Source organism: Stenella coeruleoalba, assembly GCF_951394435.1.
Source record: "Stenella coeruleoalba genome assembly, chromosome: 7".
In the NCBI taxonomy this organism is placed as follows: Eukaryota; Metazoa; Chordata; class Mammalia; order Artiodactyla; family Delphinidae; genus Stenella; species Stenella coeruleoalba.
Genome location: NC_137153.1, coordinates 112,794,297 through 112,810,355, shown reverse-complemented (window position 1 = coordinate 112,810,355; position 16,059 = coordinate 112,794,297). Strand labels below are relative to the sequence as shown.

At 42.0% G+C, this 16,059-nt stretch overlaps 2 protein-coding genes across 7 annotated transcripts in view; one reads left to right on the top strand and one right to left on the bottom strand.

Annotated features, from left to right (window-relative positions):
- GAPVD1 (GTPase activating protein and VPS9 domains 1) overlaps window positions 1–836 on the bottom strand; it is a 73,102-nt gene extending 72,266 nt beyond the window's left edge. For all 6 annotated transcript variants that reach the window (XM_079925841.1, XM_079925844.1, XM_079925843.1 and 3 more), the window contains exon 1: window positions 121–836. The gene's annotated coding sequence lies outside the window, so the exon portion shown is untranslated. The remainder of the gene's footprint in view (window positions 1–120) is intronic.
- A 10,039-nt stretch (window positions 837–10,875) lies between these two features.
- HSPA5 (heat shock protein family A (Hsp70) member 5) lies at window positions 10,876–15,805 on the top strand. The gene is made up of 9 exons (XM_079927422.1): window positions 10,876–10,959; window positions 11,042–11,264; window positions 11,358–11,589; window positions 12,033–12,170; window positions 12,481–12,593; window positions 12,691–13,081; window positions 13,212–13,449; window positions 13,753–13,920; window positions 14,895–15,805. The coding sequence occupies exons 2-9, from the start codon at window positions 11,140–11,142 to the stop codon at window positions 15,455–15,457; spliced, it is 1,968 nt and encodes a 655-aa protein (XP_079783548.1). The 5' UTR covers window positions 10,876–10,959; window positions 11,042–11,139; the 3' UTR covers window positions 15,458–15,805.
- The last annotated feature ends 254 nt before the right edge of the window (window positions 15,806–16,059 follow it).

Genomic DNA, 16,059 nt, shown 5'->3' with positions numbered 1-16,059 from the left:
GGGGTCAGCTGGACCCGGCGGCCCACCGTCAGCGCAGGCTGCGGCCCTAGGCCGAAGCAACACGGCCGCCAGGCAAGGAGCCGCGCACTTCGCGCAGCTGGATCGGGGACGTGCACTCACCAAGATCATGCGGAGGAGGGCACCGATGTCTGCGCAGGACCGCCACTCGGCCTCGGAGCCGTTGCCCTCGCGGCGAACTGCCACCGCCACCACCACCACCGCCGCCGCTGCCGCCACCGCCGCCACTCGCTAGTTGGCTTCCCTGCGTCCTGCGGCGGCGCTGCCGCCACGCCATGGCGCGTGCGCGGCGCCGCGGGGGCCCCTGGGACTAGTAGTTCAGGCCGGCAGCCAGCGGTGCCTCTTCCGCTTTTACCACCCAAGTCCGCTGCAGGCTGGAGCCGTCTTGAGCTATTGGGGTACCGCGAAACGGCTTCCGGAAAATTGTTCACCAAACACTCGCCCTTGCTTCCGCGTACGGTAGTGCTGGATGTGAATAATCCGGCTGAGCAAGTATGTGTAAAGTAAAACAATTTAGAGCATTTATGTTTTAGATAACAAGTGTCACTTGGCCAGAACACATCATTTGAAACACACACACCCATACACCACTCTTCTTCCTTTCTGTCAAAAGGGTCATTAATTGCCTTTGTGTTATCTGGATTTTCAGTCTTAAATCTGATTTCCCACTCCTTTTATCAAATTTTACTTGACCATACAGTTTTTTAGGTCGATTGACAATTTATCTAATACAAAATTTTTTATAAAAACAATTCATATATATTCAAATATAAAGTTAACTGAGCTGAACAGTCCTAGAAACCTTAGAATTGGAAGACAGCTTAAAGGTCATTAGTCCACCTCCGGCCCAGGCAGGAACTCCAGCCAGATAGTCATCCAACTTCTCTTTCAAACAGTTCAAATTTCAGGGTGCTCACTTCCTTAAATAAGGAGGCCTGGTCAACTGTTGGCCAGCATTAAATGTTAGAAAGTTCTTCTGCTGAACAAAATCTACTTCCCTTTTACTTTCTTCCATTGCTAGTTGTTATGCTGCCTGGAGCAATATAGAATGTTTTGCACTTGATAGTCTTTCAAAAAATTGAACACAATGATTATATCGTCCAACACTAGGAGTCTCCAGACCAAAAAAAAAGGCGTCAGTTTTGCAACAAGTTCAGATTTGATTCAGCTCCCAGACTGCTTTCCATTCAGTCATCCTCCTTGATGTATTATCTTTAAAAATTGTCAAAATTTGCCTCAGATTTATAGCCTTGTTTTATTACCACAAGAGCATTCTATGGTAAACTGGCCAGGTATTATTGCTATCATATTGCCATTCAACTGAATCAAGAATTCCACCAGATCAAAGATTATTCCTCAGCTCTGTTATAAAACATTGTCCAAAGCAACAAGGGAATGAAAAAAGCAACAGGATATGGTTTACAATTTAGGGTAAAAGGATAATTCACACAGATTAAGGATCATAATAATAAGCTAAGGTGCAAAGTACTCCAGATTCCTGGCGAAAGTCTTCATCAAATTGAGTGGCCATGACTTTAAGAAGGAAGTTAACACTTGGGAGTTACTGAATGGTTGGATTTGAAGAAAGAAATGGCATGTGACGATTGCTAAGGAAGAACCCAGCCTGAGCAGTTTGCTCTCACTTAACACTGAGTACAGTACTATAAATGGGCTGGACCACACAGGCCAGGTTAAGGGGAAAGGAAAGGGCCCCCAAAGTTGCAAAAAGCTCTTGAGGGTTGTGAAAAAACCGCACTGTATGTAGTAAGTAAAAAGGGCACTGGGATGGTCAATTAGTTGTTCTGAGCCCTTCTCTGTCAACCTACAAATGAAGAGCTTGAACTAGGTAAGTTGTTCTCAATCTTTTTTTCCAGCCAGCGCATCCAAGGAACACAACCTGCACATTAGAACAATGATCACAACAACAGTAAATCTTGTGGAATATGAAGTATTTTTCTCAATGCCTTTTACACAGGGGAAAGTGAACTCGAGAGGTGAAAAGACACTCAATAAATAGTACTCCTTGAGGGCAGAGAACCCCGTCTTATTCACCACTGTCTCTCTGGAACCTGCCATACTACCTAGGATGTAATATATATCTTCTTTAAAAAAAAATGAATGGGATGAATAAACAGTAAACCATGGCCAAAGCCTTTTTCCTTCCACTATATCACTCAGCCTTCCTTGACATACAGGGATATGAAATTGCTTGTCCATAGTCACAGAATTCGTACCAGATCTTGATCAGAGCTCAGTTCTTCACACGCTCAACCTCATACTCTGCAGACCACTCTGCCACAGAAGCAGAGAACAGTGACATACTCAGAATTTTTTTTAATGTTCTTTCCTTCATTTGTGCACAGCCAGTCTTGGAGGTAAGAAAAGAAAGCAGGTGCTATGCCAAGTGATTTCGGGGTCTTTGGCAAGTATTTCTGGACAAAAATATTTTTTCCTCACATCCATGAAAGCCCCCTGAAATGTCATCCTTAGTGTTAGAAACATTGAATCCTGGATGTTAGAGCTGAGTATCAGAGATCATCTAGTCCAATACCTGCATTCGTTTGAATTTGGAGCCTGTCCTCAAGAGATCCTAATTAAAAAGCACATGCCCCTGGGAAAAGTAACATTTAAGTTATTATGCATCTATACTTAGGAAAGAAATATGACAGTTAATTGAGAGCAAACCATACCAGAAAGAAAAGCAGGGCCATATCCAGAAAAAAATAAAGATTAGGAAGAGGGAGAGCAAGATGAAAGGGAGAAAAACAAGGACTTCATCTATGTGCAATTTTTTTAATCTATTTGGCACACAGTTTGGGAAATGAATTAATTTGAACCAGTACATACTTAGGTGTAGATAGCTACAGCTTGTGCAAAGATTAATCTTAGTGTCTAATCTGAGTCAATTAAATTATAAACTAGGTGATATGTAAATATAGCAATAACATGGATAGAAACCAATACAGCAGAGAATGAACTCTGAGACTGTATTTTCTTTTTTAATTTATTTTTTAAAATTTAAAAAATAATTATTTGTTTGTTTTGGCTGCGCCGGGTCTTAGCTGCGGCACACGGTGCATCTGGCTCTTTAGTTGCGGCATGCATGCAGGATCTAGTTCCCCAACCAGGGATGGAACCTGGGCCCCCTGCACTGGGAGCTCGGAGTCTTACCTACTGGACCACCAGGGAAGTCCCTGAGACTATATTTTCAACTGTAAAACAGAAACGTCACCAACCCTATCTATCCCGTAGGTCAAAGCTTTTTACCATAAAGCAAAACACAAATGTTATGCTTTGACATAGTTCAAACTCAAACAGCAGGCAAACATTCAATGCTAAAGGCTAACTTAGTCGTTTTTTGTTTCTTAATTTCTTTTATAAAATTTATTTTCAATCTGACAAGTAATATATTAATTCTTGTTCTTGAAAATGTATACAATACACAACATGGATGGACCTAGAGATGTCATACAAAGTGAAGTAAGTCATACAGAGAAAGACAAATACCATGATATCACTTAATGTGGAATCTAAAAAATGATACAAATGAACTTATTTACAAAACAGAAACAGACTCACAGACTTAGAAAACATACAGTTACCAAAGGGGAAAGGTGGGGGGGAGGGATAAACTAGGAGGTGGGGATTAACATATACACAGTGTTATATATAAAACAGATAATCAACAAGGACCTACTGTATAGCACAGGGAACTCTACTCAATACTCTGTAATAACCTATATGGGAAAAGAATCTGAAAAAAAATAGATGTATGTATACATATAACGAAATCACTTTGCTGTACATCTGAGTCTAACACAATATTGTAAATCAACTATACTCCAATACAAAAATTTTAAGAAAAAATAAATAAATAATAAAGTTTAAAAAATGTATACAATACAAATAAGTCAAAAGTTCCTCTTGATTCCCCCCCAATTCCATCCAGTAGCTACTCTTGTCAATTTGATAGGTATCTGCCCAGATTTGGTGGTGGGTTGTTTAACCCAAATAGAATCACACTGTACATACTGTTCCATGTTCTATAACGCTTTTTTCATGTAAGAGTAAATCCTGGCATCTTCCATATCTATATTCCATATAGATACATAAAAATCTACCTCCTTGTTTTGAACCTTGCACAATATTTCCATAGTACAATCTACCCTAGTTAATTTAGCGTCCCCTGTTGATGGACATTTAGGTTGACTCATCACATTTTGAATAACAAAAAATACATGTGAATTAACTATATGTTATTTCTTAATGGGAAAATTTTTCTAAATCTCTGGAAAATCCAGAGAGACAGACATGAAAGCTGTCCTATACACAGGTGGCACAAAATATCCTTCATAAAGTCCTTTTTGCGCTTAAACTATCCAATTGAAAGTAAAGGACAAGATTCCAGTCACAGCCCTACTCCATGCTCTGCGCCCTTGGTTGTCCTGCACTGGCCCCCACTGGCAGGTTCAGAAATAGTGATACTCAGAGGTCGATTTACTATGAAGCTGATGGAGCTTATGATTTAAGGCAGTGTATTCACATAGTCGTATGGTTTTGTAACACTTGCCAAGGAATTTTAAATTATTGGCTAAATCGAGGACAACAGATAAAAGCCTAAAACTTGAGAATACTGGAAATGAGGATCATTTCCTGTAGAACAGGATCATAAATCATGCTACTCACACTTCAGCCCAATGAAATCTACTATAAAACTTATTTTTCTACCAGTGCAAGGGATGTCCAGACTGATAGGAGCTGTAATGTTAATGGATCATAAAGCTTTTGTGTATTATCTGTATTTGAATTTAACCCATGACTAATTATAATATATGAAATATCTTTAACGTAATCACATTTTACATCTTTCACTGACAACTTTTTTCATTGTCTTGTATTATTTAGTTAAGTTCTCAAAGTTTCTCAAGCTTGTTAAGCTCCTGATAAACAGAGATTTTTTTTAATAACAAAAAGTATAGACAAAAAAGTAACATGCTTACAATTTGTATACTCTTTGAAAATCAGATATCAACAATTTTAATGGCAACATATTTCATCATACTGACAAATCATAAATTGTCATTTCAAAATGGAAATTGTTTACTCCTGATAACAAATTTTTAAATGCCAAATTCATGCAAATTAAAGAAATTCTAGAATACAGAAATAAGTTAAATAGAAACTTAATACTTTGTAAAGCTTATTTTAAAAGTAAATGGTGTAATACTCTCATACTATTGAGTAACCTGCTTTTTTTACTTAATAAAATTTGTTTTGCTAACTTTATAAGCTAATTCTAAAATTTATATGGAAATACAAAGCACCAAGATTAGCCAACAACACTCCTGAAGAAGAGTAATGTGGAAGGAAGGACTTGTCCTACCAGGTATCAAAATTTATTACAGTTGACCCTTGACCAGTGTGTGGGGTTAGGGGCACCAACCCTCTGCATAGCAGAAAATCTGAATGTAACTTACAGTTGTTCCTCTGTATCCACAGTTCTGCATCCACAGATTCAACCAACCTCAGATTGTGTAGTACTGTAGTATTTCCTATTGAAAACATGTGTGGACCCATGCAGTTCAAACCTGTGTTGTTCAAGGGCCAGCTCTCTATAGCTATAGAAATTAAGACAGAGGCTAACAAAATACTATGAAAAATGGTGCTGGGATATTTGCGTATCCATGTGGAAAAAAATTAATTGTACTCACAATATATACAACTCACACATTAAAAAAAATAAATTCCAGGGCTTCCCTGGTGGCGCAGTAGTTGAGAGTCCGCCTGCCGATGCAGGGGACACGGGTTCGTGCCCCGGTCCGGGAAGATCCTACATGCCGCGGAGTGGCTGGGCCCATGAGCCATGGCCGCTGAGACTGCGCGTCTGGAGCCTGTGCTCCGCAATGGGAGAGGCCACAGCAGTGAGAGGCCCGCATACCACAAAATAAATAAATAAATAAATAAATCCAATTGAATTATATAGATATAAAAGAGACAGGTTTTAAAAAATAAATTTTTAGCAGATAATTAAGAACAATGAAAAAAAAAAAAAAAAGAACAATGTCTTCTTGGACTTCCCTGGTGGTGCGGTGGTTAAGAATCCACCTGCCAATGCAGGTGACCACGGGTTCGAGCCCTGGTCCGGGAAGATCCCACATGCCGCGGAGCAACTAAGCCCGTGTGCCACAACTACTGAGCCCGTGCCCTAGAGCCCGCAAGCCACAGCTGCTGAAGCCCCCGGGCCTAGAGCCCGTGCTCTGCAACAAGAGAAGCCACCGCAATGAGAAGCCCACACACGGCAATGAAGAGTAGCTCCCGCTCAACTCAACTAGAGAAAGCCCGCACAGCGACAAAGACCCAACACAGCCAAAAATATATTAATTAATTAATTAAAATAAGCAGGGAGGCTATAAAAAATTAAAAAATAAAACAGCGATACACACATACACATTGCATATGAAGAAAACATCTCTAGAAGGCAACATAGTGACAGTGGTAACCTTCATTAGTGTAGGGTAACAGGGCTGGGGACTGGGTGGCAGGCCAACTTATTTTCACTGTATATTGTATATTGCACCCATTGAATTTTACACCATGTATATATATTTCCTATTTTAAAAATTTAGAAATTTAAGACATATATCAAATATTATCACTCAGAAGCTACAGAGGTAGCTCTTTATCCTCAGTAGCTTATTTTACTTCAAAGGAAAACTTAAGATAGAAGAAAATTAAAACTAACATTTTATGTATAAAATTAAAATGCTTTACAATTAATCAAGTACCTTAATCATAAATAGTTTTGTGAGGAGGCAGAATTATATCCATTTTACATACTAGTAAACAGAGCCTCAGAGAGATTCAGTGACTTGCCCTAAGTCACACAGCTAGTTAGTGCCAGAACTGGAACTCAGTTTTTAATGCTTGCAAACCCTATGATCTTTCCCATCACACTGACACAACATGCCCTCCTAAATACCTTTCTCCAAAAAAACACGTGAATAACAGAAAATGCTTTGTTACTTTTAAAAATTTATTTATTTAATTTATTTATTTTTGGCTGCACTGGGTCTTTGTTGCTGCGCGCAGGCTTTCTCTAGTTGCAGCGAGTGGGGCTTACTCCTCGTTGCGGTGCGCAGGCTTCTCATTGTGGTGGCCTCTCTTGTTGTGGAGCACGGGCTCTAGGTGTGCGGGCTTCAGCAGCTGCAGCACGTGGGCTCAGTAGTTGTGGCTCGCGGGCTCTAGAGCTCAGGCTCAGTAGTTGTGGCGCATGGGCTTACTTGCTCTGCGGCATGTGGGATCTTCCCGGACTAGGGCTCGAACCCATGTCCCCTGCATTGGCAGGCGGATTCTTAACCATTGCGCCACCACGGAAGCCCTGTTTGTTACTTTTGTGTGTGGGGAAGGGCGGGAAAGTTTCTCTATTAATGATTAAATTCATTTTCTAAAAGTAAAGACAAAACTTATTGAATAGCACATTGCACCTTCAGAAGTACTAAAAAGTCTTACATGATTCATACCTCCTATTACTCCCAGCTCAGGTATTAGGGAGATACTTTTCTTTCACTCCCCTATTTAATGAAGGCTAAGGAATTATTCCCAGTCTCTTAATAAAAAAGACATCTTTGTGGCCAATATAAGAGAGTTTTTTTTTTTTTTTTAAAGTTTGGCTGCACTGGGTCTTAGCTGCGGCATTCAGGATCTACACCGTGGGATATTCGCCGTGGGATCTTTAGTTGAGACATGCATGTGGGATCTAGTTCTCTGACCAGGGATGGAACCCAGGCCCCTTGCATTGGGAGCGCAAAGTCTCACCCACTGGACCACCAGGGAAGTCCCCAAGAGAGTAATTAGATGTAGCACTTTTCAAAGCATTTCCAAAAATCTTTGTCAAATTCAGTGTAATCACCAAACTTATTATTTCCCATTGAAAGTAATCTTGAAAATTCACTCTCAAGAGGTGGTTTTCTTGAAGAGCTTCTAAAATTTATTCTCATAGTATATTTACATGATAAATAATAGCATTACCACTATTCTACAACTTTCCTATACAGTATCTCATTTGATCCTTGAAACAAGCCACTAAGACAGGCAGGGACAGAAATCCCTGACATTCAATAGATGAAGAAACTGAGGCTCTGGGAGGTTGTTTTTTCCTACGGTCATGTGTCCTATCTCTTAGTTGAATATTTTCTCCAACAAAGCATGTGAAAAATTCTTAATTATCAGAACTTCAACTTGTCAGTCAACATTCAACTTGTCAATTACATAGGACTTTTCCTTTTCCTTCTTGCTCTATGCCTTTAATGCCCTTTCAGAAAGGAAGATTTGGGGACTAAATAATATTCAATCCTAATCAGTCCTGACTCTGCTTAGTTTTCTGAGATCAGATGGGAAATAGAAATCTATTTTCTTACCCATAAGAGCACAAGTGAAATGAGCTGGTTTAAATTACTGGATAAACTCTACATTTGTCTATCGACCAGTATCAAAATACTTGTAAACTATGTAACTATATATCCTAAAAACGATATGTAAGTGTTCTAAACCTGAAGCTCAGGATGACAACCTAGACTATAGAAATTAAAAATTAAACTGCCAAAGCTCAAATCCTGGCTCCCTATCTTCTTAGCTGTGTGATCTCCTGGGCAAGTTTCTTTGCCTCTTGGAGGTTTGGATTCCTTAGCCCTAAAATTAGGGGTTTAAAAAAATGTTTTCATAAGGATTAAAAGAGATAATGCACTTAAAACATTTAGCATAGTGTCTAGCACTTATTTAAATATTGATAACTTGGCACTGACACTATTATTGGCATTTACGATTCAGCAAACTAGATTTATCTATGCACTTTCCTATTCAATCCATAAATGACTGCACTTTGCAATATATTGTAATATATAACATACCTGATATACTTGATGTTTAAAAGATACTACAACCACCAATATACTCAATTCCCTTTAGCAGTTAGCCAGATATAACTTTTCTAAATCTCAGAAAAAGTAGAGTTGCAAAGGTTACTCCATCAATCAAGGGTGAGGCTGAAGCTAAGAGCTCTGTTTTTAATGGATATGGACAATGGTATATACAGAAAATTTGCTTGAAATTATACATAGCTGTAATGCGGTGGAATGGTGATTTCTATCTTTATAATGGACTAAGGTAACCTAAAGAAGGGTCAGTGTTACAGCAGTATACAAATCCTTGTATACTGTATACAATACAATCCTTGTATACAATCCGTTGAAAGAGATGGATGATGCAACTTCTGTAGTAAGAATGCAGTCAACTCTGAGTCACCAGTATAACCTTGAGGAGCACTAAAGGAGATAGGAAAATTCTTGAGTACTGACTCCTAGGCTCAGCATCTTAGTCAACTGTGTGTAAGACGTTTCAGTGCTATTTGGACACAGTATTATTGTTCATACAAGTGAATCTCAAGAAAACATTTAGTGCAAAAAATACTAGAGTCATTAGCTCCTGACTATGATAAGTCCCATGAATTTTCTGTAATCATCTCAAAAATATTTTGTGTCAGGCCTCTGGCCCATCTCTAGTAGGTCCCCCAAAAAGATTTGTTGAATAAATGAACTTCATTTTTAAAAATTGTTAAGAGCATTGGCTACAGAGTCAAGCTGACTTGGATATCCTAACTCCATCACTTATCAGCCCTATGACTTCAAGCTAGTTAACTAATCTCTTTTGGTTTCAATTTTCTCATCTGTAAAATGTGAAATGCCAAGTATTGAACTGTAAGGACCAAAAGGCACAGGAGACAGATTAATGCTTGGCACATAGTAAGCCTGAAGTAAATAGCAGCCTTTATACTTTTTGCTACAAGAGTAAGGCTTTATCAAGACGTCTTTGTCTATCAAATGCGTTTAAGCACAGATCAGACCTTTTCCAGGAGTGAAGGTAAAAACATATCCAAAAAGGATGAGGAAGGCCTTGTAAATGATAATCTGATCCACAATGGGAAATGATGGGCAGGAAGAGGAAAGACAGGGGGTGACAAGCTAGGAAAATGATACATCCCAGGGTGGGAGTGATGGCATTAGTAAACTCTTCAGGGGAGAGCTGCCACATGGGGAGGGGACTGCGGAGTCAATTACTTTGGCCAGGCCAGCCCTGGAACTTACCGTGGGGCAAGGCAATGTGGAGAGGCCCGGTATAGACAAAGATAGCGGGGCAGGGGGTGCCGGGGAAAAATAACTGGCTAGTAGGAGCCATGACTCGCGACCGGGCAGTGCCCAGACCAGGCCCCAGTCGAGGGCTGCAGCCCGGTGAGCAACAGAAGGCCCTGGGGCTTGTACACTCTAGTACCTGTAGTAGCTATGAAGGGCAGAGAAATTTGTTCTGAGGTGATCACAGCATCTACGCTGATACCTGCCTGCCTGGGACGGGATGGAGGCGAGGAGGAAGAAGAGCCGCTTCCATCGGGAGGGATGGAGGAAGGGCAGGCGGGCGGGCAGTGGAGAAGCAAGGGACCCAGGTCCAACTGCCTCGGGGGAATCAGGCACGCTGGACTGGCTCCGGCATCCTTAGGGCCCAGCGTGGAGGCGGGACCTCAGCGGTTACCGACGGAAACCGCCTCGGAGTGGGAGGTCGCGTCACGGACAGGCAGCTGCTAAACCAATGGAGCCGGAGCATGGGGCGGATGTTGCCTCCCATTGGTGGCTGTTGGGCGCGCCCAGCAGCCAATGAGTCAGCCCAGGGGGCGTCGCGGTGACGTTAGCTGCGGAGGAGGCTGCTTCGAATCCGCAGCGGCCAGCTTGGTGGCCTGGACCAATCAGCGGCCTCCAACGAGCAGGGCCTTCGCCAATCGGCAGCCTCCACGACGGGGCTGGAGGGAGGTTATATAAGCGGAGTAGGCAACGGCGCGGTCGACGCTGACTGAGCTCTCACAGGCGCGTCGAGTTGGGGTTTTCGTGCGTGTGAGAGGTAGGTGCCGCGGCCTGCAGTTCCGTACCTGCCCTTCGCCTTGTACGCTGCTCCTCCTGACCCCGGGCTGTGTCGTCCTCAGCTCGGGCACCTCGGTGCGCTCTTGTGTTGCGGCCTGTGGCTGGTTTGCCTGCGAAGCCCTGCCTGCCTGCTGAGTGAGTGGACGACGGTGCCGGCAAGATGAAGCCCTCCCTGGTGGCTGCGGTGCTGCTGCTGATGCTCGGCGCGGCGCGGCCGGAGGAGGAGGACAAGAAGGAGGACGTGGGCACGGTGGTCGGTATCGACCTGGGCACCACGTACTCCTGGTAAGTGGGGTTTGTAGAAAAGGGGAGAATGGGGAGTGGCTTCCTGGGCTGCCGTGAGCGTCGCTGATTTCTTCTGTTCGGTTTTTCCGTCAGCGTCGGGGTGTTCAAGAACGGCCGCGTGGAGATCATCGCCAACGATCAGGGCAACCGCATCACGCCGTCTTATGTGGCTTTCACTCCTGAAGGGGAGCGTCTGATCGGCGATGCAGCCAAGAACCAGCTCACCTCCAATCCTGAGAACACGGTCTTCGACGCCAAGCGGCTCATCGGCCGTACATGGAACGACCCGTCTGTGCAGCAGGACATCAAGTTCTTGCCTTTCAAGGTTCGACCTGGTTTTTCACTTCTAAATAGAAAGGGAGAGAAAAAAAAAAAAAGAAAGTGGGGGTGGTGGTGGGAGTATTTAGGATTAAGAAGTTACTGAAAAACAGTGCAGAGACGAGCAAAAAGGATACAGACATGGTGTATCTATAATTTTTATTTAATAGTTTCAGTGTGTTACAGAACTTAAGAAAGTTAGGTTGGCAAAGAAATTTCATGCGTAACTACTCTGTCCGCAATAGTTTAGCATTAAGAGACTGGTTAAAACTGAAGAGGCTTGTAATTATCAGACACCTATACTCCTTAAAGTATTTCTGTTCAATATTCAGCTCCAAAGGACCAAAGTAAACCAAACTGGGGGGGAAGAAGTGGGTCTCAGACATTCCTCTTTTTAAAGTTTAAAATGTCATTGCTTCTACGTCTGAAAATAATTATTCTTTAAAATAGGTGGTTGAAAAGAAAACTAAACCGTACATTCAAGTTGATGTTGGAGGTGGGCAAACAAAGACATTTGCTCCTGAAGAAATTTCTGCCATGGTTCTCACTAAAATGAAGGAAACTGCCGAGGCTTATTTGGGAAAGAAGGTAAGTATTTCTAGAACAATGTCGAGCAGTTTTATTATTACTATTCTTAATTGATTGTGTTGTGTTGATGCTTTCATCGTTTTAAAAATCTGAATGACATCCATGCATCAGTCTTAATTACTTGCGTGCTTTACTGTAGGCCAAACAAAATACTAGCGCCTTTCTTGTGTTATCACTTAATGCTTGCAAATCCATGGGTATAAAATTATATATTATACCTATCTTAATAAAGCGATGGTTTGGCTGTAACTTAAATAAAGGTTAAGCCGTGTGATAAAATATGTTTAATTATCTTTTGTTATCATTTTAGGTTACTCATGCAGTTGTTACTGTACCAGCCTATTTCAATGATGCCCAACGCCAGGCAACCAAAGATGCTGGAACTATTGCTGGGTTGAATGTTATGAGGATCATCAATGAGCCGTAAGTGTTAAATTAAAAAATATGGCATAGTTGCCAAATGGGGAAAGGTAGACTTAACTAAGTCATTTATTTTTTTTCTTTCTCATTCTCCTAACAGTACAGCAGCTGCTATTGCTTACGGCCTGGATAAGAGGGAAGGGGAGAAGAACATCCTGGTGTTTGACTTGGGTGGTGGAACCTTTGATGTGTCTCTTCTCACCATTGATAATGGTGTCTTTGAAGTCGTGGCCACTAATGGAGATACTCATTTGGGTGGAGAAGACTTTGACCAGCGTGTCATGGAACACTTCATCAAGCTCTACAAAAAGAAAACTGGCAAAGATGTTCGGAAAGACAACAGAGCTGTGCAGAAACTCCGGCGTGAGGTTGAAAAGGCCAAACGGGCCCTGTCTTCTCAACATCAAGCAAGAATTGAAATTGAGTCCTTCTATGAAGGAGAAGACTTCTCTGAGACCCTGACTCGGGCCAAATTTGAAGAGCTAAACATGGTATGTTCCTGTTTTTTGCTTTGCTAACGAGATCTAGTTAGACTGTCTGAGTTTGGGACAATGCATTTAGGTATTTTGACTATACCTGGGTATGACAGGCATCATCACAGTAATTTGTCACTTATTCTAGGACCTGTTCCGTTCTACCATGAAGCCTGTCCAGAAAGTGCTGGAAGATTCTGATTTAAAGAAGTCTGATATTGATGAAATTGTTCTTGTTGGTGGCTCTACTAGAATCCCAAAGATTCAACAACTGGTTAAAGAGTTTTTCAATGGCAAGGAGCCATCCCGTGGCATAAACCCAGATGAGGCTGTAGCGTATGGTGCTGCTGTCCAGGCTGGTGTACTCTCTGGTGATCAAGATACAGGTAAGCCAGTGTCACAGCATCTTCCATAGTGCTTCAGAGTATAATTAGCTGTTGCTTTAGAAAGCAATAGATTATGAGCAGCAAGCTCACACAGCTAGTAAAGGGTACAGTGAGGTCAAGACCTGGCACAGTCTCAAGATCCTTAGCAACTATATTTAATTCATTGCTTCTGAAATGATTTTGCATAGAACCTAATCAAGTGGCAAGATGGAGAAGATGAAGTTGTATTGTTTGTGGGGTCTGCTTGGAATTGCTTCTGTGACTCCTGAATTAGAACTTAGCTTGATTAACTTACCTTTTTAGGTGATCTGGTATTGCTTGATGTATGTCCCCTTACACTTGGTATTGAAACCGTGGGAGGTGTCATGACCAAACTGATTCCAAGGAACACTGTGGTGCCCACCAAGAAGTCTCAGATCTTTTCTACAGCCTCTGATAATCAGCCAACTGTTACCATCAAGGTCTATGAAGGTAATTGCTTACATTTGTTAATACCATGGTACGTTTTTGAAGAGCTTGACTTTTTTAACATACTCTATTGAAATGTCTAGGGAAAGAAATATCTGTTATTTTCAGGTGGGAGGGCCCTAATTTAACTAGCGTTGAGTTTGGTAGAGCCAGTACTAAAATCTATTTCTTACCTAGCTATGTAGCACTCTTTCCCATTAAAAATACCTTCTGGGGGAATTCCCTGGCTGTCCAATGGTTAGGACTCCGCGCTTCTACTGCAGGGGGCACAGATTCGATCCCTGGTCGGGGAACTAAGATCCCACATGCTGCGCGGTATGGCCAAAATAAGTAAATTCAAAAATACAAGAAGAAGGACTTCCCTGGTTGTCCAGTGGCTAAGACTCTGCACTCCCAGTGCAGGGGTCCTGGTTTCAATCCCTGGTCGGGGAACTAGATCCCTCATGCTGAAACTAAGAGTTCTCATGCCACAACTAAAAGATCCCTCATGCCACAGCTAAGAGCTGGTACAGCCAAATAAATAAATTAAAAAGATAAATATTAAAATACAAGAACAGGGCTTCCCTGGTGGCACAGTGGTTGAGAGTCCGCCTGCCGATGCAGGGGACACGGGTTCGTGCCCCGGTCTGGGAGGATCCCACATGCTGCGGAGCTGCTGGGCCCGTGAGCCATGGCCGCTGAGCCTGCGCGTCCGGAGCCTGTGCTCCGCAACGGGAGAGGCCACAACAGTGAGAGGCCCGCGTACCGCAAAAAAAAATACAAGAACAAGTAAAGGGTTCATACTGCTATAAAGTAGATGAAATTCAATTAAGAGTTACTAGTAACTTAACTCACTGTTCCTTTCCCAACACTGACCCACTTCTAGGCTGATAGAGTGCCCTTGACACTACAGGCTCTAACAGAATGAAACGTAGGGATCCAGATGTACTAATGTTTGTCGGTAACAGCTAACAAAGTTTTTTGTGTGGGACTTCTAGGTGAACGACCCCTGACGAAAGACAATCACCTTCTGGGAACTTTTGATCTGACTGGAATTCCTCCTGCTCCCCGTGGGGTTCCACAGATTGAAGTCACCTTTGAGATAGATGTGAATGGCATTCTTCGAGTGACAGCTGAAGACAAAGGTACAGGCAACAAAAATAAAATCACAATTACAAATGACCAAAATCGCCTGACACCTGAAGAAATTGAAAGGATGGTCAATGATGCTGAGAAGTTCGCTGAGGAAGACAAAAAGCTCAAGGAGCGCATTGACACCAGAAATGAGTTGGAAAGCTATGCCTACTCTCTAAAGAATCAGATTGGAGATAAAGAAAAGCTGGGAGGTAAACTTTCCTCTGAAGATAAGGAGACCATGGAAAAAGCCGTAGAAGAAAATATTGAGTGGCTAGAAAGTCACCAAGATGCTGACATTGAAGATTTCAAAGCTAAAAAGAAGGAGCTGGAAGAAATTGTTCAGCCAATTATCAGCAAACTCTATGGAAGTGCAGGCCCTCCCCCAACTGGTGATGAGGAACCAGCAGACAAAGACGAGTTGTAGACACTGCTCTGCTAGTGCTGTAATATTGTAAATAACTGGACTCAGGAACTTTCGTTAGGAGAAAATTGAGAGAACTTAAGTCTCGAATGTAATTGGAATCTTCACCTTGGAGTGGAGTTGAAAATGCTATATAGCCCAAGTGGCTGTTTACTGCTTTTCATTAGCAGTTGCTCACATGTCTCGGGGTGGGGGGCAAGGAAGAATTGGCTATCATCAAAAGTGGGTAAAAAAGCTGGGTTAAGGCTGTGTGTTCACCTTGAAAATGTTCTATTTAACAATTGGGTCATGTGCATCTGGTGTAGGAACTTTTTTCTACCATAAGTGACACCAATAAATGTTTGTTATTTACACTGGTCTAATTTTTGTGATAAGCTAATTAGGTTAGTCATTTATTTTAAGGTTAGAGTCTTGGGTTGAGGGGAGTGTTTGGCGTTTTGAGGTAAGGAAAACACTTTATTCAGTCATTTCTGGAAATCTGCCTAACCTAATCTAAGAAAAGGGGTGGGAGGTTCATCCATGTCCTTAACTAGGCAAGGGCCACTTTACAGGGCCCAAGGATGGAGTTTCCTGAGCATAATTGAAATTTCCTATTTCCCCTTACC

What these genes read in the sequence shown, in the direction of transcription:
- HSPA5 (XM_079927422.1), top strand. Translation starts at nt 11,140, where the DNA reads ATGAAGCCCTCCCTGGTGGCTGCGGTGCTGCTGCTGATGCTCGGCGCG. An exon ending in ATGAGGATCATCAATGAGCC is followed by an intron (nt 12,594 to 12,690) that starts GTAAGTGTTAAA and finishes TTCTCCTAACAG; the next exon opens with TACAGCAGCTGCTATTGCTT. An exon ending in CTCTGGTGATCAAGATACAG is followed by an intron (nt 13,450 to 13,752) that starts GTAAGCCAGTGT and finishes TTACCTTTTTAG; the next exon opens with GTGATCTGGTATTGCTTGAT.